Here is a 21,839-nt window from a genome sequence, read left to right as displayed (position 1 = left end):
TAAACCATGCAAAAACTCCCAAACACTATCCCAAAACTTTTAATGCAAGCAAATATTTGACTTTACTTTGCAATTTGTTGCAGATAGATCACTTTATAGTACAAGACTCCGAAATAAACGCCTGAGCCTGAGTTGTTCAAGCGTCAGCGTGCACAAGGTCCCGAAGACGCAGACGACATATTTTTTTCACCTCCTCAATGCCGCACGTTCTCTCCACCGCATGCTGGTTGGGCATGCGAGCCCGCATCTGCCTGAAGATGTTTGGCTTGTCGTTCATCCGGGCGCAGATGACGAACGGGAAGCCAAAACGCTCCTTGTAGTCCTTGTTGAGCTGCGCCATGCTGGAGGCCTCCTCGGAGGTCAGCGCGTCCAAGCCGACATTGCCCTGCTCCTTCACCGACTCCTGGGTCAGAGTGCCAGCCTGGAGGTCTCGGCCCGCAAGATCCGGGTGGCACCTGAGGATGCCCTCTTTACCTGGACACAAATAGGGAAGGATTTTGTTGCAGGGACATGCAAGTTGACCTTCCCTACCCAAGAGAAAGAGCCACTTGGCGTATTATGGACCAAGACACCACCATTTTGACTCTTTCAGGCCACAATGCTTCTTGTTGGAGCTAAAGTCAGTCAAATAGGCTTGAGAATGTGACTATACAGAACCCTATTGGCTGAAATATCTGGTATTTTTGCTCATTTGATGGGCAAAGAGGTCTGGCTAAAGGACTCACCTGATTCAGGCAAAGCGTCAATGAAGTCACTGATGGCCGCCTCCATTGCATCAACACTCCCAAAGGGCCGAGAGGAGCACACGGCTGCTGCCACAATGGGACATTTCTCCACCACATTGCTGAAGATGTTGATGAAATCCTCATCGGGGAGTGTATTTACTCTGGAGAGTTCCATTCCCCCCTTTGGAGATGATCATGCAAAAGCTCTGAGTTGAATGCACTTTGCACAACAAGCTCCTTGTTACTGTCTCGGTTAATGTTTGCCTTATTGATTCTCCTGGCAATTACAGCATTAGTCAAAAGAGGACTGTGAAATTCTGACTTCATGATGTTATGATTTACGTGCCAAATTGAAGGAATCGAATCCAGGATAGAGTATATACCTGTATACTCTATAACCACGAGGGTATAAATAGCTATAGCCTACATGCTGCATTCCACAGTTCACACCCTTTATCAAGCGACGTCAAATTGATAAGATAAAGTTAAAGTCGGAGTTTTATGAGCCCACAAAAGCATTCGACATGAATTTGAAAGTTTTGATTACATCACCTTATAGTTGAAGAAATATCTTGCTTTCCTTTGCCGTCTCCGAACAGTGCCGAACAGACCGTCGCGCTGACTTTCCGTGCAGCTGTTGGCCGAGCTATACGTCGTTGCAGGCAGCGCCGCCGATTGGTCAATTCCGTCACCAGTGTTGATGCATCAGGTACAGCGTTTCCCCCCGTTTTTAGGGCCAAATTGAATAGAAAAAAAGTTTGCCCTAAATAAAATATCTGACTATAGATAAAATAGCTCTTTGGGTACATGTGTATTTATTCATTATATTGTTATCCCTTATCTTAATCTTACTTTTTAATGATTTATTTACTTCTTAAGTGTTTGCATATATGTACAGAGAGCTAATTTAACCAAAGTCAAATTCCTTGTTTTCTGTAAGCATATTTGGCCAATACAGCTGATTCTGATCAAATATGCAGAAAAACACGATACAGGTGTAATCCTATTTAGCAGAAATGTGACTGTACATAATACGACATAAATGGGGCAATGATGTCACGCTCAGATGTTGTTGTCATTTATTGCAGATTTAATGCTTAATCTTGGAAAAATACATTCAATGAATCATATTGTTTAAAGCTCTTAAAGAAAAATGCAGAATAAACCAGTCACAAATCACAATTTGCAGACAAAAGGCTGTTTCCATATAGTGTAAAGTTAGGTATATGTAAAAAAAATAACATACAGTGTATAGTCCAGCACATTTGTTAGAAACTCCATAAATTATTTTGGTCTAATGGCTAATTTATTTGATTAATCTGATTTGATTAGACGTGTCCAAATTCTTTGGTCTGCGGATCATTTTTTATCATCTCACTGCATGTTTTAAGCAGCAAATGAAAGACGGCCTCTCATCAGAACAACTACTGTAATAACAGATGAGGTGTTGGCTGTTTTTAATTTCTTTAAATATGCTTAACTACATAGCATATTTTGATCTACATTGATTGATGAGAAAGTTAACAAAAAGGTGAATATCATCCTTCATTTTTTTGGCAAAGGCTTTGACACCCCTGTATTGTATTCCATGAAATGTGTTGCGATGCTCCTTTTTGTGTGTTTTCAGATACGCTTGCTCACTCACTGACTCTGCTTCAGAAGTTTGTCCTCACACATTTCCACACACGTGTCGTTGGCCGAGCATGCCTTGTCGCCCCCCTCCTGTTTCACAAAAGCGGAAGCATCCAGTACGGCTGATGTATTCTGGTAGTCGCTGGGTATCTGGTCGATCATGTTGTGATAGAGCTGAAAGAGGAAGGCTCTCTGTCAGCTACACGTATGAGTCAGATAAAAGTGATATGTTTCTTAAAAAAAGTAAGTCGATGTGAGGTTACATCTATTGTATGGATGCTCAAACCTACAAATTTACCTTCTCCTCTCTGATTGTCAGCTGGTCAGACATAAAAGACACCAGTTTGGAGAACGAGGGCCGGTGGCAGGGCTCCGAGGCCCAGCACTTGCACATGATCCCGTACCTGCAGGAAGACTGATAATTAAATATTCTGTGTGGAGTCACATGTAGACTATAGGGTAGCACACCTACACTGACTCATCAGCGTGGTACGGACACTCCATCTTAAATCCTCTCTCAATCATTGAGTAGAAGGCGTGGTCCACCTTCATTCCCGGGTACGGCGTGACACCTGAGGCCGACATTTGTATGAATGGCTGTTCACACAGTGTGTGCTGCTCATTAACATCAGGTGCTCATGTTAGAGGCGATACCGAGAGAGAAGATCTCCCAGAGGAGGATGCCGTATGCCCACACGTCGCTCTTCATGGTGTACATCCCCTCGAAGATGCTCTCCGGCGCCATCCATTTGACGGGCAAACGCACCTGTGAGGCGGTAAAGTAATTTGACTCACTTTGGATGTGAAGGGTGTGTGTGTGTGTGTGTGTGTGTGTGTGTGTGTGTGTGTGTGTGTGTGTGTGTGAGTATCATCTGACTTACATTTCCTCTCACAACATAGTTGGAGTCATTGTCGATGTCTCGAGCCAATCCAAAGTCCCCGATTTTCACCTGTCTGCCTTTCGTAACCAACACGTTCCGTGCTGCCAGATCACGATGGATACACTACACGCACACACACCCGCGCGCGCGCACACACACATGCATTAGCAGCATTAGTGCAATGTCAGCACATTTACCTGGATGTATTATTTATAGTTGACTTATCAACATTCATCTGGCACTTTATGTTTGCAAATGGGAGGATGTCATAACAATAGCATAACTACAGCGGTACCTTTGGTTTGCGTACGCCCTGACTTTTGTAGGATCGGGTTTTTGAAGAAAATTATTGCCCAAACCTTATCTCGGTTTTTCGTCTTGCTTTTTGTACAAAAGTCATTCTCCCCCAGCTCCATCACTCCTCCATGACATCATGAGCAGGTGACTGTAGATTTTTGCTAACTAACACAGCTACACCACAAGTGTATGTTTTTTTTGTTTTTTTTTTAGTACGGCTGCAAAATAAAGAAAGTTGCAAGTGTCAGCACGTTGCTAAAGAAGGCGAGAAACACTATTGAATTCAAGAAAGAAGTCTTCGTAAAACACAACGGCGGTGTCCATGTGGCTCTCCCCTCTCTTTCTCCCTCGTCGCTCATCGCCATCTTTGCCAACAAGGGTTTTCAATAAAGGTAAAAGGATGGTAAATGTTTGTTTATTCATTTCATTTTTGTTAATATTAATATTTTTGGACATCTGGAACTGATTAATTGCCAGTTAGGCAACACAGAGGAGAAAATATGTTGTGATATCTTAAGTGAATATGTGGTAAATATACTTTGACTAAAAGGTTTTTTGTTTGAACTAAAACAAAATCAGCAGTTTCCTGGAGTTTGAGCAGTTTTGTGTTATTCACCATATGTTTCAGTGTTTTACTCTGGTGCTTACATTTTTGGAGGAGAGGAACTCCATGCCTTTAGCCACTTGGAAAGCAAAGCTCAAGAGGTCATCAAAAGTCAGCGCCTGCAGATCGTCCGTGTGGTCGTTTTTGTAGCTTCCTGGATCAGTCAAGATCAGCAGTGAACTTGTAATTGTCAAATGTTTAGTTTGCATCAGAAGCGACCTTCTGACCTTCATCGCAGTCCATGTTGTCCAAACTGTGATGGAGGAGGGCGACGTCCTCCTGTCCTCGAGTAGAGGCAGGGTGCATCGGCACGTAGTTGTTCACACTGCCCTCCTGCACACTGATGTCACACAATACACTACAGTCAGTTTCTGTTCTCTGCTTTAAATTATTAGGTTTTTTTAATGGTAACCTAAATAGAAAGTGGTTTGATGGCCATATCTGTGGGGCGAAATAGGGATTTCTCTTATTTTCCTTAAAATGTCCCGTATTTTCAAATGCAAATGTCGACAGGTATGGCGATGCTGTGTAACTGTTAGCCTGGTCATTTTTTTCTTAGAGTAAAACTGAATTTAAAATGTGTTTAACTGTGGGAGGGCTTTTAGAGTATTTTAATAAGCATTTCAGGGCTTTTTATGGGTGCATCCATTGTTTGTTCGTAACCCCCACGAATAGAGGGCCTCTACTCTGTTCACTAAATTCACGAAGCAATGTGTGATGCCCACCAGGAGCTTTTTGTTGTTGTCAGGTTGTTGTAAAGGCTGCTGAAGCGGTCCTCAGTAAAGGCGTCTGCCACAGACTTGTGGTAACGCTTGCTGCTGTTCTTCAGGTAGTTGAGCAAGTCTCCATGGCAGCAGAACTGGAATATCAGGTATATGGGACCTGCATGGGAGGGGACATTACGCTTAGGGGCATTATTTTATGCACATTTTTTGTTGAATTCATGAGTACTCGCAGAAAACCCAAACACAACACAACCCAAGCACAGGGAGAACATGCAAACTCCACACAGAGATGTTCCAACTTGAATTCCAACTTCACGACTGTTTTAGTAGTTGCGTGGACATACCTGACTCTGTGCAGGCTCCGAGCAGGTTGACAATGTTGGCATGGTGACCAATGTGAGTCAGCATCTTTAGTTCGGACATGAGAGCCTCTTTCTCCACCTCCTGGTGTTTCTCTGCATGGCAGAACCACCGGACGGGCTGATCTTACCGCGACGTTGCCTTTGGACTTGTATCAGGCCAAGCAAACACTAACCTTTCAGCATCTTGACGGCCACCTGCTGTGACACGCCGGCCTTGTTGATGCCGTACGCTGTTGCCTGGACCACCGTGCCGAAAGCACCGGAGCCCAGTTCTTTGCCTGAGGAGGACACAGATGCCAACTGGTTACGAGAACAGTCACAATAAGTCTTATGGCAAGAACTGATGGATTTACTCAAACCTAATTCCAGGTTCTCTCTAGGAAACTCCCATTTGCGTTCATACTCAAAGTCCTTGAAGCTAATGTAGATGTAGTCGTTGTCATTGGGCCCGACCATCTGGATCATCTGGAGCTGGGGCTGATACTGAGGTTTCTGTTGGACAATTAGGGTGAGTCAAGGCCTTTTGTACATGAATGTAACGGATGGCGGCCGGTGTGCGTGGATGTGGGTTCAAGTCGAACACATGCACACGTCTCACCTTCTTTTTGACAAAGTAAAGGAGCACCATGCTGACTACGATCAGAGCCACAACCAGGATCACTTTCAACACCATGAAGCTGCCCTTATCCTCATCCGGACCTCCTGAAACACACCAGGGTGTGTGCGAAGAAAGAGAGAGAGAGGTGCACAGTTTCTAGAGCTAGTTCGTTAGGCGGAACAAACCTCTTGGGGCCAGCAGGGACGGTGAGTAGTAGACCAAGTGTCTCTCGGTGCACCAGGAGCCGACTGAGTTAGTCAGACAAAACTTCAAATAGTGTCCATCAAAAAGCTCTCTACTGATGGAGCTCTCCATGGGCTTGTCACATCGCATATCAGAGTCACTCTGTGAGGCGTTGGGAATGTGTTTCCACACAGAGTGCCTGTCACAGCTGCAACGAGACAATGTGTGGAGATGTGTCATGGAGGAGATCAACACCTGCCCAGTTGTGGTCGCACCTTTGGTTGGCAGAGAAACATGACATCCAAGTGTAATTTGCAGGCACCGCGCTCGCTGTCTTGATGCGGATGGTATTGTCATCTCTGTCCTTGATGAAATTGAACTTTGGCTCGTCTGTGATGAAGGGAGCGTGCAGTGAAGCTTAATGTGTAGAACATAGATGTCAAATGAGTGTTTCTTACCTACAACACACACAGACACAGACTTGCTTTGGTTTTGTCCGCCTGCCTTCAAGTGGAGCTTGTACTCTCCTGATTTTAGTGCACCGCACAGCTTCACCGTCCTGAAATACATTTTTTTGAAATGCACTCACTTTACTATGAAAATTACATACAAAAAACTCTTTAAAAAAAATCATATTTTTAATGTTGGAAATGACTGAAGGAAAATACATGATTTATTATTGTATTTTTTATTTTAGCTTATTTATTTTGTACATCTTATCCAAATTGTCAGATGTCACGAGGTTGTAAATAGTTGTTTGTAGGACCTTATTACATTTTGGTTGTTTTGAAATGTACGTCCTTTAGCTATTTTGACTTGTTGATGATGGATGTTGTTCCCTTTTCGGGTGCTAATACTGCCTTTTGCAGCAGTGGTCGTACTTGTGCTTTGTCACCCAGTCGTCCTTAATGCATTGGAACAAATTCCCATCAGGAGCCTCCCAGGCGCAGTACTGCAGCATGGGGTGGTACAACACATGGGCTTGCAAACATGAGCTGAGCGCCACCTGGGCTGGAAGACTTTTGCTTGCATCCAGCTGGACTGAGAGGGAATCTTCAGCTGAGGTAACATAAAAACCATGAGAACTAAATGGTCCTGATTGAAGGCTGATTGAAGCATGTGTGGCACTGACCCTGGACGCTGATGTCAACAGACTTGGTTCTGTTCTGCTGATTCCTGCAGGTATAGCTGCCGCTGTGGTTCACCTTGATGGAGTTGATGAACAAGTAGGACATCTGGATTTTGCCATGTGAGTCATTTTTGATGCAAATCTAAAAGACAGCATATATTTGTATTTGTCATGCTGATAATTTAACGACCTCGTATTCGCAGTCTTAGGTGGCATAGCATGATGACACAGCCACACAGCTCGGCTTGAAAATGCAGACTTCAAACTGCATACAAGTCTTTCCATGGTGTAAATCGGGCAAGTAAAAGCAGATTTATGAGAAATAATGTTCAGTGATTTGTATGCACTTTCGGTGCAGGAAGGCAGCCGCTTTGAATGCGGAGGGAAAGTTGCCAATGAAACATGACACCACCTTCCTATTGGTGAAAAACCCTCATCAGTCAAAGCATTTGTAGTCCTTTGGTTGCAGAGGGTGGAAAGGTAAGCCAACACTGCCACCAAGAAGCCATAAATCATGGTTTTGGAATTCATGTTAACACTGCATGTTATACATTCTTTTTTTTTTTAGAAAAAAAAAAAGTTCTCTACTCGAATTTGAGGTTTTTGGGTGATTTTTAAGCCCTACGTGTTAAATTAGTACACCATGTGAAAATGGAACAAAAATAACTGTACGGTACACAAAAAAAGGAAACCGACCGAGGCAAGGTAAAGAGTTTTTATGGTGAAATATCCTGATAAGGTAAACACAAAAGTACATCAAACTAAATCCTACTCTGGACTCCAAAGGGTTAAAGACTGCTGGAGTAGCTCTACCTCCTCGTTGACTTTAGCGGGGCATGCTAAAGCGCCGGATGTCATCCCTTGGCCGTCTTTGTCCCACACCACTGCTGATCGCAGTCTCTTGCGTTGGATTCTGCAGCGAAGCAGGAGAGGCTGACCAGGACTCACGATCACCTTGGACACCTCATTTTTCTTCACGTCACTCTCCAAGTCTAAAAAACAAAGCCATTACTCGATCTAATGGCTTGAAATAAATCAGGCTTTGGTTCCCTCCATTGGTTGGTGTCATGAAGAAGCTGCGATGCAATTACCATAGTCATACAGTTGGGAGCATTCCTGTCCTTTGGTGTTACTTGCACAACACATGACTCCTCTGTGTATAAACTTAATGCTGGTTATTGTGCGCACTGCACTTCCACCATCCCCTGAAACAGTCCCCTCATCTGGAATTCTGTTCAAAAGGAAAAGCGGTCCCAAAAAAATCACGTATTCATTGTTAGAAATTGTCCTTACCCAGACCACCTCAACGTGGGTTTTGGGTGTCCCTCAGATGCACACTTAAAATGAGGAGAACTCATTGGCACATCCGCATGAATCAGTGTCAGACGAGGTTTTGTGGGGCGCTCTAAGGAGGAAACATCATCATATAACTTCAAATTTGTAACATGAGTGACGGTAATATATACCACTAACCTGAAGGATTGTCTACATGAAGAACCACGGACAAAGAAAACCTGGTCCCATTGGCAAGCTCACATCTCAGCGTGTACTCCCCGGAATCTCCCTTGGAAAGTGATGGCAGGACCATGGAGACGCTCCCATTTCTGTAGAGAAGAACCACCTCACATAAATCCAACAGACCTACAAGCATACAGACTGACATATGAGACACTTACGCTGCCACCACCGCGTCTGATCCTCGGATGAAGCGGCACTTAGCGCATCCGTGGAGATCATCCAGGGAGATGACCAGTGTCTTGCCCACATGGACCCCTAGGTGGACTGGACCTGATGCATTCAGGTGGTCCACTGGGTGAAAGCACTCCACCTGGAAAACATGCCACAACGGAAAGTATGTCACAATTAAAGATAATAAAACATTGATATATAATGACCTTGAGAGTTTTTTTACCCCATGACTTGTTACACAGATGTGGTTCTGTGCTGCAATGTCATGACAGCAATGCAGCCCAACTACCCACAGCAGGACAGCAGCTTGGATGACACAAATCATAACTGTCATATATTTTAAAAACCCCCCAACAATTATCATTTATGATTTATACAGAATTGAAGGTTGTTGAGCACACCAAATCTTACAGATGATGTTCTCATTTCCTGCTTTCAGTCTCAAAACACCTCAAATGTACTTTCAAATAACAATGTAAACATAAAAGATGTAATATCAATTACCAAGCATGTTGTATTGAAAAATCTATACAACTGATCCTACTGTCATTCTAAACACAAATAACGAGGTATTCAGTGTCTCAAAGGAATAGAGCAGCCAACAAATATCTGACTCACCCGCAATCATTTGACTGTGTGAGGACATCTGTCTGTCTGTCACATTCTCTCTCCAGAGAAACTCTGAAGATGAGGATGCTAGACAGAAGATTTTTTTTCAAAGAAGGGGAAGAAGCCACGCCTGACGACCTAATAAATAAAGTTAGCCACTTCCCATTTTGGCAATGCACATCACACATTAAAAGACCTATTGCTAATTCTATTTTATTAGAGCTAGTGACCAATTGACCCAGATGTCAACAATACAATGCAGTCAAATACAATATACGAACAGTATACTTTATAATAATAATAATCAGTATAATATAATACAGTATGATATATTGTAATAAATTGAAATACAATTATACAAAATTCATTCAAATAAAATATGTAATGAATTAAAATGTAGTGTCATATGCTGTAGTGTAATATTCAAATATCAATCAATGCAATAATATATCAAATGATGTCATGATATATATGATAATTCTGTATGACTATAAGAGTACAATAAAATAGAATTAAATGAAACGAAATAATATAAAATCACATTTTAAAAAGTAAGATAATTTATAAAGAACATAAAACAGTATATAGTACCATAGTAAATGGTATGTAGTATAGTGTAATATAGTATGATATACTGTAAATGTACAGTATATAACACTGACAGCAGGTATTCCCATTGAGAGGTTTTTACCCAGCATGCATCGCGTCATGAGGGCAGCCTGGCAGTAAGCAAAAACAACAACAGGCTACTTTGCAAAGAAAGCGGCTGCATGGATGGCGACCCAGGAGCTCGCTGTTGCAGGCGTGCAATGATCTAGTCCTAAACGCAATAATGCACCCCAGCGCTATGATGTGAGTACTGCAGCCCATTTCAATGTCAGCTCAATTTAGCTCCGTCAAGGGGGAATTGTTTGTAGGCTAGCAAGCTAGCAGGCTAGCTCTATGCGTCTCTCTATGTTTGAGTGTCTTCCGGCAGCAACGGCAGCGGCGGCGGTGCCATGAACAGTGGACTCCCAGCTTCAGCTGCTCCGCTCGGGGGTGCCGGGATACCCAATGTCAAGGTGAAGTTTTGCCGTTACTACGCGAAAGACAAGACCTGCTTCTATGGAGACGAGTGTCAGTTCCTGCACGAGGATCCGTCCATGGCTAGCCTGCCCCTGCACGGCGGCGGGAGCCCCGTCCCGTTGTCTCTGTCCGGGGGTGGCGGGACGCCAGCGGGGTATTCCCTCAGCGGCTCCGCGGCTTCCTGCCCGGGCGGCGGGGGGACCGGTGTGCCCAAAAAGAGTGAAAGCATGGGGCCTGCGGGGACATCTCTGGACGGGTCGCTCTTAACCAGTGAGTAACACTTTACGTCACAACCGGGGTCTCACACGGGACATCCCCGGCTTTAAGTGTACCATAGGCGGGCTTTGTTAAAATTTAGCTCGGGGCTTCAGTGAGGCCTCTTCGCTGCCAAACAAATTACATGAGTTACTCGTCATATGCATTTCAGCATCGTCTGCTTTGGTCTTTGTACTTTAATGCTTGTATCTTGATAAGATCTACTTCAAAGTTGTTGTTTGGAAAAATAAGAAAATAGCCTGTTGCAGCTCGCACGGAGGAGGCCTGTTAGTATGACAGCTGTGAGTAGGCACGAACCACTAACGTTAGCCCTTGTAGCACATAGACAGCTCCTCGTAGATAAACCAGCCCTCAACTTAGCCGTTTAACCAATTGTAACACAAATGAGCTTCATTTTCTATCACAATCTATAGATTGTGCGAATTGTAGCTCTTATGCTAAGCTAGCCAACAGCTAGCTTAGCCGTACACGAGGTAATGTTTTTTTGCAAAGAATACAAACAACAACAGGAAGGTTACACAACTTTATTCACTGAAACTAAACAAGCAAATGTGCTTTAAAAGTTGTTGACACCGTGCCGTTGGATATCGCCGTGTCCGCATGCTTTAGCATCGCCGCTGTGCAAGTGCACTTGTGATACTGTTTACATTCTTTCTAATGAGCCCTGTGATTGGTTACAAACCAAACTCGAATATTCAAACTTTTTGAATGTCTTCCTTTGGTTTGTGTACGCTTTACGGCGTCATTTTTCACTTTTCTTGTGTTCGATTTAGTTAGAGAAATGCCCAACCTTGATTTGTGTCATCTACAGTCCCAGGAATGGAGGGTCCAACGCTGAGCGATGCCAATCTTACCAACTCCTACTTCAGCAGCAGCTTTATTGGGGTGAATGGATTTGGAAGCCCTGCTGAGCCCAAATACTCCATGATGCAGGTATGACAGCGTGTCAGATTTGTGTCATATTTCCTTCTACGGTATAGTTAATACTGTGCAACCCTCTAAATTCGCCATTCCGTCCATGTCAACCAACTCAAGTCCTGGGCCACTGTGTTATTAAGTCAACGACGGCGACATACATGGTCAATCGCTTTTGTTGACATAAAATCTGAGACACGGGGTCATTTCTTAATAAATTGTTCCGTCTATGTTGACGTGTTGTCAACTTCCAGGTTATCACTCAGCAGTGTGGGGGGGGCGAGATAGATAAATTGCTTAAATTCCACAAGTTGGCTGAAAAAAAAAAAGTCTCCAAGTCTCTGGCACACCAGCTGTGTTTGAGGTCTGAGTTACACAGGCAGTCCCATTATGTGATTATAAACAAATACAACAACATTTGAAGAATAAAGGTGAAACATGAGGCATAAAAACTATATTAAAGTATATAATGACTTTATTCTCTAATTTAAATGGCGCACTTGCATGTAATTGTCATTCATGGAAGGAGTGAACAATATTGGTGTGGGAGACTAAATGAGCAAAAACTTAAAAAGTAGGGGTGTCACCAGACACTAAATTCACGAGACATGACGATACACGTGAGTGGGTCTATGAGGACGAGACAAGATTGAATTTTAACATTACTTTTAAGAAAAGTACAATGAACAAATATAAAAATATATTCCTTTCTGTTTGGAGGCAGGAGACAAGAAACAGACACACATGCACATGGCGATATATTGTGGCTGGAAAAATTGCCACAAATAAATGAACATATGGGAAACATCCATCCATTCATCTTCTGTGCCGCTTATTCCCACGAGGGTCACGGAGGTAAGGGGAAGTCAAACACACGGGGGGCATGTTGATTTTCTAGTCGCAGACCGGCTAGAGATGTATGTCAGACAACTGTACGGGCGCCTACTTTTTTTTTCAGGCTACAAGACAAACTTACGTACCTGGTACGTCTTTGTGCGTTGTCTGTACGGCCAACGTGTGTCTTTCGTGCATTTTGCAGGTGTCAGGTTTGGGCAAAATGTCAATTTTTTTTTTCTACATTTCATTTGCAGGCTCCGTATGTGTGTTGCGCGCCACACATGCACCCCTCATATGTAATTAGTGTGGCCAAAGCATGTTCAGATATTTTGTATGTCCTCCATGCGTGTCGAAATCTTACTTCTTCACGTTCACCACAACTACGTTCTCCACGAACACAAAAAAACCCCGCGATTCGGGGACCGCCAAAAATCGCACTGCCAAAAAATAGTTAGTCCGGTCGTGATGTAGGCTTAAGCCGTTGTCAGCCAGTCCGAGGGGTGTTGAAAACAATCAGGTTTCACTGTATAACTTTGAGAGTGACGGCCACTATTTGAGGAAAATCAGGTAGAAATGCACATGAGAGCTTCCTTTCAATATTTTCAACACCCCTCTCTCTTTAGCGAATAACTACCAGCAGCAGCTCTCCCAGTCTCCTCAACGACGGTGCCAAGAATTTCAGCCACAGCGCTCATGGTAAAGCATATATATATCATTCAAATTGCAGGCCCACGCCCGCCCGGCTTTTCCACACTGTTTCTCATGTGGTCTTTTCATAGATCCAGTGAACTCGCCGACATCGTCACTGTTCAGCGATTTTGGTGCTCTCAGCATTTCCCAAAGGAGAAAGGTGAATATACACCATTAAACATCATTACTATTGTGTGAGATTGAAATGCTCCTCAGGTGACTTTTTAATACATGAGGCGGACTTCACTTAGGCTCCCAATCCGGCAGCAAGTGAGTTCATCCCTAAGGGAGCTCCACGAATGGCCACCATGGCCCAGTCTTCAGTCCAGGCCTTCCCCTCGCCTCTCTTCGCTCATCCAGGCCTCAGCAGCTCCACAGCAGCCGCTCTCGCTCCGGGTGCCGTCTCCTTTTTAGACCTTTTTGTAGCAGTTGGCCCACACCCTTGAAGCTTTCTGCAACGTGATGCTGTGTCGCTTATTTCAGGCATGTCTTTATCGGCGGGATCATCCCCCCTTCACTCGCCGAAAATCACGCCCCATACCTCGCCCGCCCCGCGTCGGCGCAGCCACACCCCAAACCCGGTCAACTACATGGTGCCCACCACGGCGTCCGACCAGGGCACTCACATCATCCAGAAGGAGACAGTCGGGGGGACCACCTACTTCTACACGGACAACACCCCTGCACCCATGGCCGGGATGGTACGTTCACACTTGTTTTTGTCAGATTTAAGTTTCATCCACTTTGTTTGTGTCGCCTCCAGTTTTCACTTCTCAGTAAATGGGAAGCTCAGCATTTCTGGTTTCACCACAGGTGTTTCCTACCTACCATATCTACCCCCCCACCGCGCCCCATGTGGCTTACATGCAGCCCAAAGCCAACGCCCCGTCCTTCTTCATGGCCGATGAACTCCGACAGGTACACCCCCTTGTTTTTGTGCTCAAAAATTCCACTTTGTAACGCGGTGGTGCTCATGTCTACCGTCTTCCTGCAGGAGTTGATAAACAGACATCTGATAACCATGGCCCAGATTGACCACTCAGAGAACCCAGGTAAAGATTCTGTTCTGAAAAAACACATTTGCCATGAATATAATTGATGTTAATTGTCTTCTGCAGACGTCCCTTCTGAGGTGGACAGCTACCACAGCCTGTTCCCTTTGGAGCCCCTCCCCCCGCCCAACTGCATGCAGAAGACCAGCAACTTCAGCTACATCACGTCCTGCTACAAGGCGGTCAACAGCAAGGATGACCTGCCGTACTGCCTGAGGAGGATACACGGTATAAATGCAATGCTAACGCTGCTGCATGTACACAAACACCATCCTACATGCAAGTTTGGCTCACGTTGTTTAAATGTGTCCAGCTTTTCGCCTTGTCAACACCAAGTGCATGATGTTGGTGGACATGTGGAAGAAGATCCAGCACTCCAACTCTGTAACGCTGAGGGAGGTCTTCACCACAAAAGCCTTTGGAGACCATTGTGAGTGTTTGCAAACAGTCACAGTCCATTTATACCTGTCTTGTCCATCCTGGGTTGGACATTTTTGGTAAAACAAGCCAATGTTTTTTTTGTGCAGTGACACTGTGGAGACGCCGTGTCACAAATAGTCGTCCACTTGAAACAAATAAGCACATCTCTCTGAATAGAGTCCACCTTTTCCCCGAACACGCAAACATTATTGAGTTAACTGTTAATGAACATTTGACCTGCATTGCTAACCAAAACAGCAGCACTTACTGAAGCACGCAAGCAGTCTTTGAATGACATTTTTGTAGTAATGTTATAATTATGAAAATGTCTTTGTACTAATAAAATCCTCCTCCCTAATAAACACCTAACCTGTAATTGATGCCTGTTCCCCTCTGCAGTTGATTCGATAGAGCCCCCTGGCTACTGTGTGAGGAAATAACTCCCTATTGAGTGGGAGAGTGTCATATAAAGCTCTGACATGTGAAGATTAGCTACAAATTTACAGTTGTATCTTTTTTAATTTGTTAAACTTTATGGAAATACAAGAATCTTTTATTATCTACAAAGAACACTCTTCACAACTTTTCCCTCATTTTTGCCTCCAGCATTGGTGTTCTCCTACGACTTCCACGCGGGTGCAGAGACCATGTTCAGCCGTCACTTCAACGACCCAGCAGCTGACTCGTATTTCACCAAGAGGAAGTGGGGTGAGCGGCTCTTCCTGTACACAGAGCAACCCTCCTGCAGCGCTTTTTTTTTTTTTTTTTTTTTTTGCGCCTGATGCACTTTGTTTTTGTGACTTTCTAATATGTGCTAATTAGGTCACTAGCTTAGGTCTGTTTGGCTGCTGGCGCTTAAATCCAATTAAGGCATGGCTAACATGAGTGGAAAGGCAGCAGGCTATGACACAAAGGCAGGGATGTTTTTTGGGGATTAAAAACAAAATGTTTTGTCAGTGAGGCACCCAAATTTGACTGTTGACTTGAGCGCGAGAGACATGGGCCGTGGGGGAAACTGTGGCTGAAACTGATCTTAAGGCAGGTGCTGTACAGGCTTGGGTCTGGTGTGCAGAAAATACTTTGAAATTACACAAAAAAGTTGTCATGTAGGAAGGCTAACATTGGAGTGACTGAAAATGTCTCTGAGACAAGATAAGGAAGTTGATGTCAGTTTGAGTGTAACCTTTCCAGCTGCGTTTCTGTGATAACAATTTGAGAAAATGTGCGTGCGTGCGTGCGTGCGTGCGTGCGTGCGTGTGTGTGTGTGCGCGCGCGCGCGTGCAGGACAACATGAGCCACCGCCACCGCGGCAACACGCCGGCCTGCTCCCCGAGTCCCTGATCTGGGCCTACATAGTCCAGCTCAGCTCCGCCCTGCGCACCATCCACACAGCGGGCCTGGCCTGTCGTGTCATGGATCCCAGCAAGATTCTCATCACCGGAAAGACCAGGTGTGCATAAACACTGTCAACGATTAGCCGAGTCAGCACTTAGTTTAGTAGTGTGCATACTTCTATCTTCATACAGTAGTAGTTTAGTATACTACATACGTACATATTAACTACACAGTTTAGTAGTGTGCACTGAGTGGTACGTTCTATGTCATTTAGTAGTGTGTGTGTACTACCAGGGGTGGACTACATACAATGTAGTGCCAAGTGTACCCTAGGTGGTGTGCACTATGTAGAGCAGGGGTCTCAAACTCAATTTGACTGGGGGCCAGTGGAGGTAGAGTCTGGGTGTGGCTGGGCCGCATCACATATTGGGAGTAGGGCTGGGAATCTCAGGGTACCTCACGATACGACACAATTCCCAATACATCCATGTGATAACACCACTGTTAGGTCAGTGTTGGTGTTTACTTGCCCCTGTAAGTGTGTAAGTAACACTGAGCTTGCCTGGATGTTGTGGGCTGCAGTTACACTACTCTTTGATGTCCAGTAGCGGGCCGCAAGGTACGATTTGGTGGGCCACAAATGGCCTGCGGGCCGTGAGTTTGAGACCCCTGATGTAGCGCATCGCACCAAGTGTACACCAGGTTTTGTGTACCATGTAATGCATACCAACAAGTGTACACGAGGTAGGGTGCAAAGCGTGCCATCAAGTGTATACTACATTAGATTATACTAAGTGTACACTGAGCACTACATAGTCATTTAGTAGTATGTACGCACTGCTGAACTACTACTGTCTTTACTAGTATTATGGAGTTACGTAGTTAGAATGCACTGCTAAACAACACAGTAGTAGTTGCCATGTAGTACGCATGCACTAATAAACTACGATAGTGTATATATGCACTAAACTATCACTGCATTGCTTAGTCGTACATGCTTGGCTCTTCAGTAACTAGCTACGTAGTGCTAAGTTACTGCTAGGTGCGTTGATGAGATATGCACTTCGTATTAGTACACGCAGGTACTCCAGAAATTATTCAATGTGTTACTGTACCACATACAAAGTGGAAGTTCTTTTGCTTTTCAGCTTCCTTTTTTGTATAAGCAGACACTCGTTTGCAAGTGGAGCATGAATACTAATGTGTGTTTGTGTGCAGGTTACGGGTGAACTGTGTTGGTGTGTTTGACGTCTTAACGTTTGACAACAGTCAGACCAACCACCTTGCCCTGATGCCACAATACCAGGTAGTCTCCACAACATCACCGACGTCTACGCTCCTATCCATGCATCTACACACACGCACTCCACACTCCACACACTGTACACAATGGCCTCATGGGTGCTCGTCCGTACTTTGTGTTGCACAGCAAGCCGACCTGGTGTCGTTGGGCAAAGTGGTGCTGGCGCTGGCGTGTAACTCGCTGGCTGGCATTCAGAGGGAGAACCTGCAGAAGGCCATGGAGCTGGTGTCCATCAACTACTCTTCAGACCTCAAGAACCTCATACTGTAAGAAAAGGAAAGCGGCATAAGATGAACCCCTGCAAGTCTTTTATTGTGGTACATCTCCTTGCTGCAGATATCTGCTGACTGAACAGTCCCGCCTGCGCAGCGTCAACGACATTATGCCGATGATCGGAGCTCGATTTTACACACAACTGGACGCATCGCAGATGAGGAATGATGTCATTGAGGAGGACCTGGCCAAGGTGTGTGGTGGCGTGTCCGGAGCAAGGCTGTTATCCTTGGTAACAGTTATCCATGGTACCTACTCCGCACAGCAACAGGGTACTATTTATAGCAGGGGTCACCAGTGTGGTGCCCGCGGGCACCAGGTAGCCCCCCACGACCACATGAGATGCATTCAGGTTTTCAGTTAATAATGAAAGAACAGTAGAAAGAAATGCATTCTGAAATACAACATGTGAGTTGTGGACACCAGCATTTTGTTCATGTTCAAGTAAAACAAGCATATTCGCTTTGTTTGGGTTTAAAATAAGCTCTGAAAATAAATGTTACAAAAATGAGTAGCTCTTGGCCATTTTCATTTTGTAAAAGTAGCTCTCACAAGGAAAAACGTTGGTGACCCCTGCTTTATAGTATCAGCTGGAATTGGAGTAGCTACCGTATGGGCCGGCTGGTTGAGCAGATTGGTTATTGTAACGTTATACATTACACCGATAGGAATGACCCATACAAACAAACTATAGTATTGTACTCCACAGTCTCCACTTTGCTGCAGCGGCCCGCAGTGTCCTTTTGGATAAAATTGGTCTCTTTTAAAAGCAGACAGATGCTGAAAAGTAAATACAGGCGTGCCGTGCTAGTAAGTATACTACAAGATAAAGCCTGATGAAACCTGTTTTTCAGGAAGTGCAAAATGGCCGCCTCTTCCGCCTGTTGGCCAAACTGGGCACCATCAACGAGAGACCCGAGTAAGTAGATCTGTTTTTTTTTTTGCATGCCAGCTTCATTTGCGGTCCTGTCGCAGAGGAAGCGGAACTGAGCCGTGTGATTGTAGGTTTCAGAAGGACCCCACGTGGTCAGAAACGGGCGACCGCTACCTGCTGAAGCTTTTCCGGGACCATCTTTTTCATCAGGTGACGGAAGCCGGGACGCCCTGGATCGACCTCAGCCACATCGTCTCCTGCCTCAACAAAGTCAGTGATGAGCATTACATGTCATTCTTATGATATGCAGCACTGACCTACTACGATGACTATCATTATTGTCAGTGGTATTAATAATATTAGTATTCATAACATTTGATTTTTATTTCAACCATCTTTTTTTGATGTTGTATTATTACAGCATTTGTGAATGTTGGTGCTTGCTTCAGGGAAAATGACTTTATAAAATGGTCCATTGTAGCTTCTTATATTTTTTTTTTAACAAGTAGCTGCTTTCATACCTTTTTTTTTTTTTAATTATTTATTTTTGAACGGCCACATTCACTTTTGATTGAGGATCTCACAACAGGCACAGTAATTAAAAAAAAAAAAAACTGAATGAAAACACAGGCTACTGTGGCAGCCGTAATCCACGCCAAGCAAAAACTCAACTCTGAGTCCCCAACATCACTTCCAGTCTGCCACTCGCTGTGCTCCCCTAGCAACAGAACACGTAACAGACATGAGCACCAGTCTTATTTTCTCCTTTTATGCCTACTATGTTGGCTTGAAGGGACTCTAGGGCCGTTACTTCATGTCTAGAAGGCTCTAATGAAGGCCTGAGAGCATAGAGCGCATATTTAAGTCACAAAATATTCTCTTATCACGGTTGGGTCTGGAAACAATTAACTGTGATAAACAACATTTTTGTGACTTTTAATGTTCTTTGTTTTTTTGGAAGCTTGACGCAGGTGGTCCCGAGAAGATAAGCCTGGTGTCGCGGGACGAGAAGAGCGTCCTGGTGGTGACCTATTCGGACCTGAAGCGCTGCTTTGACAGCACCTTCCAAGAGCTGCAGGCAGCCGCCTCAGGCTCCCTGTAGCGCCCCCTTCAGGCCCGGAGCACACAATTGCACTATGGCGGACGGCCAGGGCTCGGGGTGACATCAGCATGGCGAAGGCAGAGCGGGGCTTCGTGAACCTCAGTCACATACACTGTCCACCAGGAAGGCTTTTTCCCCTAAATGTTTTTTTTTTTTTTTTTTTTTTATTTTCCTAAAAAAAAAAAAAAAAAAAAACGCAGCTGGAAAAAGCAAAAAGGAAAAAAAAGGTGACGGACGCTTGGATGCCATTCATGACATTTTTAGATTTGGGGAACAAATGGAGAAGCAAACTTTGTGTTTTCTGAACTATTTTTCCTGCTTTTATTGTTTCTTTCTACCGCTGGGGGTTCTCTTTGTGAGGAGAATGCACTAAGATTTTAATTTTGGTTATTTTTTTATGAACAAGCGTGAATGGCCAACAGAGTGTACAGAGAGTCATACACTTATCTCAACATCAAATCCTTTTTTTTTTTTTTCCAATGGACTGCATTGGGGGCTGGAGGATTTTTATTGGACAACACAGAACGTTCCTGCACTGCCCCCCCACCCACCAAGGACAAACCACTGGGGCTGAGGTGCTGAAAACTGGAGCAGGGACAGGAGTGGATGCTGTGTGGGAGGGAGGGAGGACTAACGGGCTGTGCTGTGGGTGGTACATGGTTGCACCTCCCCGCCGCTTTTGGATGATGGACACCAAAGTGACATGAGCTAGCTCAAGAATGGGTGGTTTGGGTTTGGCTGTGCAGCACTTGCTTGTAGCCCCCATGTGTGGGGTTTCTGTTGAGGTTGAGCCACAGCTGCCTCTTTGTGGAATGTCCTATGCTATCTTCTCTCTGCCCCCCTCTCCTCATTGTGGAGTTGTTGTGCAGAGGTGCATGATGGGAAGTGGGTGACTACCTTTCTATTCTGTGGACCAATACCAGCAGGGATGAAAAGAACAAGGCAGCATTTTTTTAGTTTAATAAGATGATGAAACTACAAGCTGGTGAGAGCCCCCCTCCCCCCAAAAAATCATTGAATGTGTTCAGCCGTCATTGGTGGTCCAGTTTTGATAAAACATGGGCAGGACTTCTTGCTGGGGGGTTGTCGTGCTGTCAAGGTTCCCTTTAAAGCTCCATTTGGAGATGAAACATGTTTGAGCCCAAACGCTGCACTCGGTTTCTTCTCCGCCTTCAAAATGGACCACAAAGTCACATCACAAGCTGAGGTGCAAGGCTCAAACCAAGAACCGCGTCTGGGCTGAGCTGTTTCTGATTGGTGTTTTAAAGGACGACAGGAATCATGTACTACTTTCTCTCTTTTTAGCCAAACAAAAACACATTTTGGTGAATGTGGTGCTTTAGAAACCCCCCACCCACCCCAAAACACAAGATTCCATGTACACATGACTGCCCCCCTCGCCCCCCCACACACAGCATTACTTGACCAGCCACATGCTAACACACACACACTCCAGTAATCAACCACACACCATCTTAGTACCTTCTTGCCCCTCTTGTGTTCATTGTCTCAAACTTTGCAATATTTGTGTGTACAGCAGTATTTTAATAAAGAATACCAAAACTAATACATTTTTACCTTCATAAACTTACACATCATTTACTGACAAAAATATCTCAAGTTTGTACATGAATGTAGAACATGCACATTTGACAGATGACAGCATGAACATAAACCACGACTAGTCACCCCGTCATCATACAGCATGAAAAGGGATCAAGTCACATAAATATGCAAAACCCCTCCACCCCAAAAAGTACTAAACAAAAAAAACCTCAACTTTGTTCTGCAGAGAATTTACTAGGATTTGCTGCAAAAAGTACATTTTCTACATAATTTGCCCTACAATTAGTATAAAATTAAAAAGTTACTGAATGTTCTGAAAATAGTTGATAATAACGTATGTCACGTGACATGAGTCCCTTGTTACACACACACACACACACACACGCACGGTGCCTTAACCTTTTCCAACATATAATAATGTCGTTATAATAGGAACAGCTCTTCCCGATGACAAAGTTCAGCATCTGTAATACGAGGTACCAATACGACAATAAGAAGCTCTAATTGTGACAGATGAGTAAATACATTCTACGTACTGATCGAAAGAGTGACGAAGATCTTAGAGGGAGGGGTAGAGGAAGGCAGCGCTGTAGGCGGGAGGCAGGGAGCTCCCGTCGTCGGAACCCCGGTTGCATAGATGGATGGGCGTCTCGTTGCCGTGGAGATGTGGTCTGTCCTTGTCTGGACGTTTACTGAA

The 21,839-nt window shown here is 44.5% G+C and overlaps 2 protein-coding genes and 1 long non-coding RNA gene across 10 annotated transcripts in view; 2 read left to right on the top strand and 1 right to left on the bottom strand.

Annotated features, from left to right (window-relative positions):
* Window positions 1–24: 24 nt before the first annotated feature.
* On the top strand, window positions 25–8,987 carry LOC129173861 (uncharacterized). Of its 2 annotated transcripts, XR_008567317.1 has the most exons (5): window positions 25–3,927; window positions 4,164–7,071; window positions 7,190–7,256; window positions 7,340–7,841; window positions 7,923–8,987. It is a non-coding gene; the product is annotated as an uncharacterized LOC129173861 (long non-coding RNA). The 2 variants fall into 2 exon arrangements; XR_008567316.1 differs by having other exon boundaries at window positions 7,340–8,987.
* Window positions 8,988–10,118: 1,131 nt separating this feature from the next.
* On the top strand, window positions 10,119–21,143 carry pan3 (poly(A) specific ribonuclease subunit PAN3). Its single transcript, XM_054765111.1, has 19 exons — window positions 10,119–10,286; window positions 10,411–10,769; window positions 11,587–11,708; window positions 13,151–13,223; window positions 13,307–13,377; window positions 13,469–13,613; window positions 13,701–13,918; window positions 14,031–14,135; window positions 14,212–14,269; window positions 14,336–14,497; window positions 14,583–14,699; window positions 15,296–15,397; window positions 15,974–16,139; window positions 17,243–17,330; window positions 17,454–17,593; window positions 17,664–17,793; window positions 18,455–18,519; window positions 18,606–18,744; window positions 19,436–21,143. Exons 1-19 carry the CDS (start codon window positions 10,267–10,269, stop codon window positions 19,574–19,576), a joined length of 2,421 nt encoding a protein of 806 aa, XP_054621086.1. The 5' UTR covers window positions 10,119–10,266; the 3' UTR covers window positions 19,577–21,143.
* The window catches only part of flt1 (fms related receptor tyrosine kinase 1), a 29,112-nt gene continuing 28,242 nt past the window's right edge, over window positions 20,970–21,839 (bottom strand). For 6 of the 7 annotated variants that reach the window (XM_054765101.1, XM_054765103.1, XM_054765105.1 and 3 more), the window contains one exon: window positions 20,970–21,834. In XM_054765101.1, coding sequence (XP_054621076.1) covers window positions 21,702–21,834 — 133 coding nt within the window. In that variant the 3' untranslated portion in view covers window positions 20,970–21,701. The remainder of the gene's footprint in view (window positions 21,835–21,839) is intronic. The other variant, XM_054765102.1, reaches the window with a different exon arrangement.

Source organism: Dunckerocampus dactyliophorus, chromosome 21, assembly GCF_027744805.1.
Source record: "Dunckerocampus dactyliophorus isolate RoL2022-P2 chromosome 21, RoL_Ddac_1.1, whole genome shotgun sequence".
NCBI classification, from domain to species: Eukaryota; Metazoa; Chordata; class Actinopteri; order Syngnathiformes; family Syngnathidae; genus Dunckerocampus; species Dunckerocampus dactyliophorus.
The sequence above is the reverse complement of the archived record's forward strand: the minus strand, read 5'-3'. Positions and strand labels throughout refer to the sequence as shown.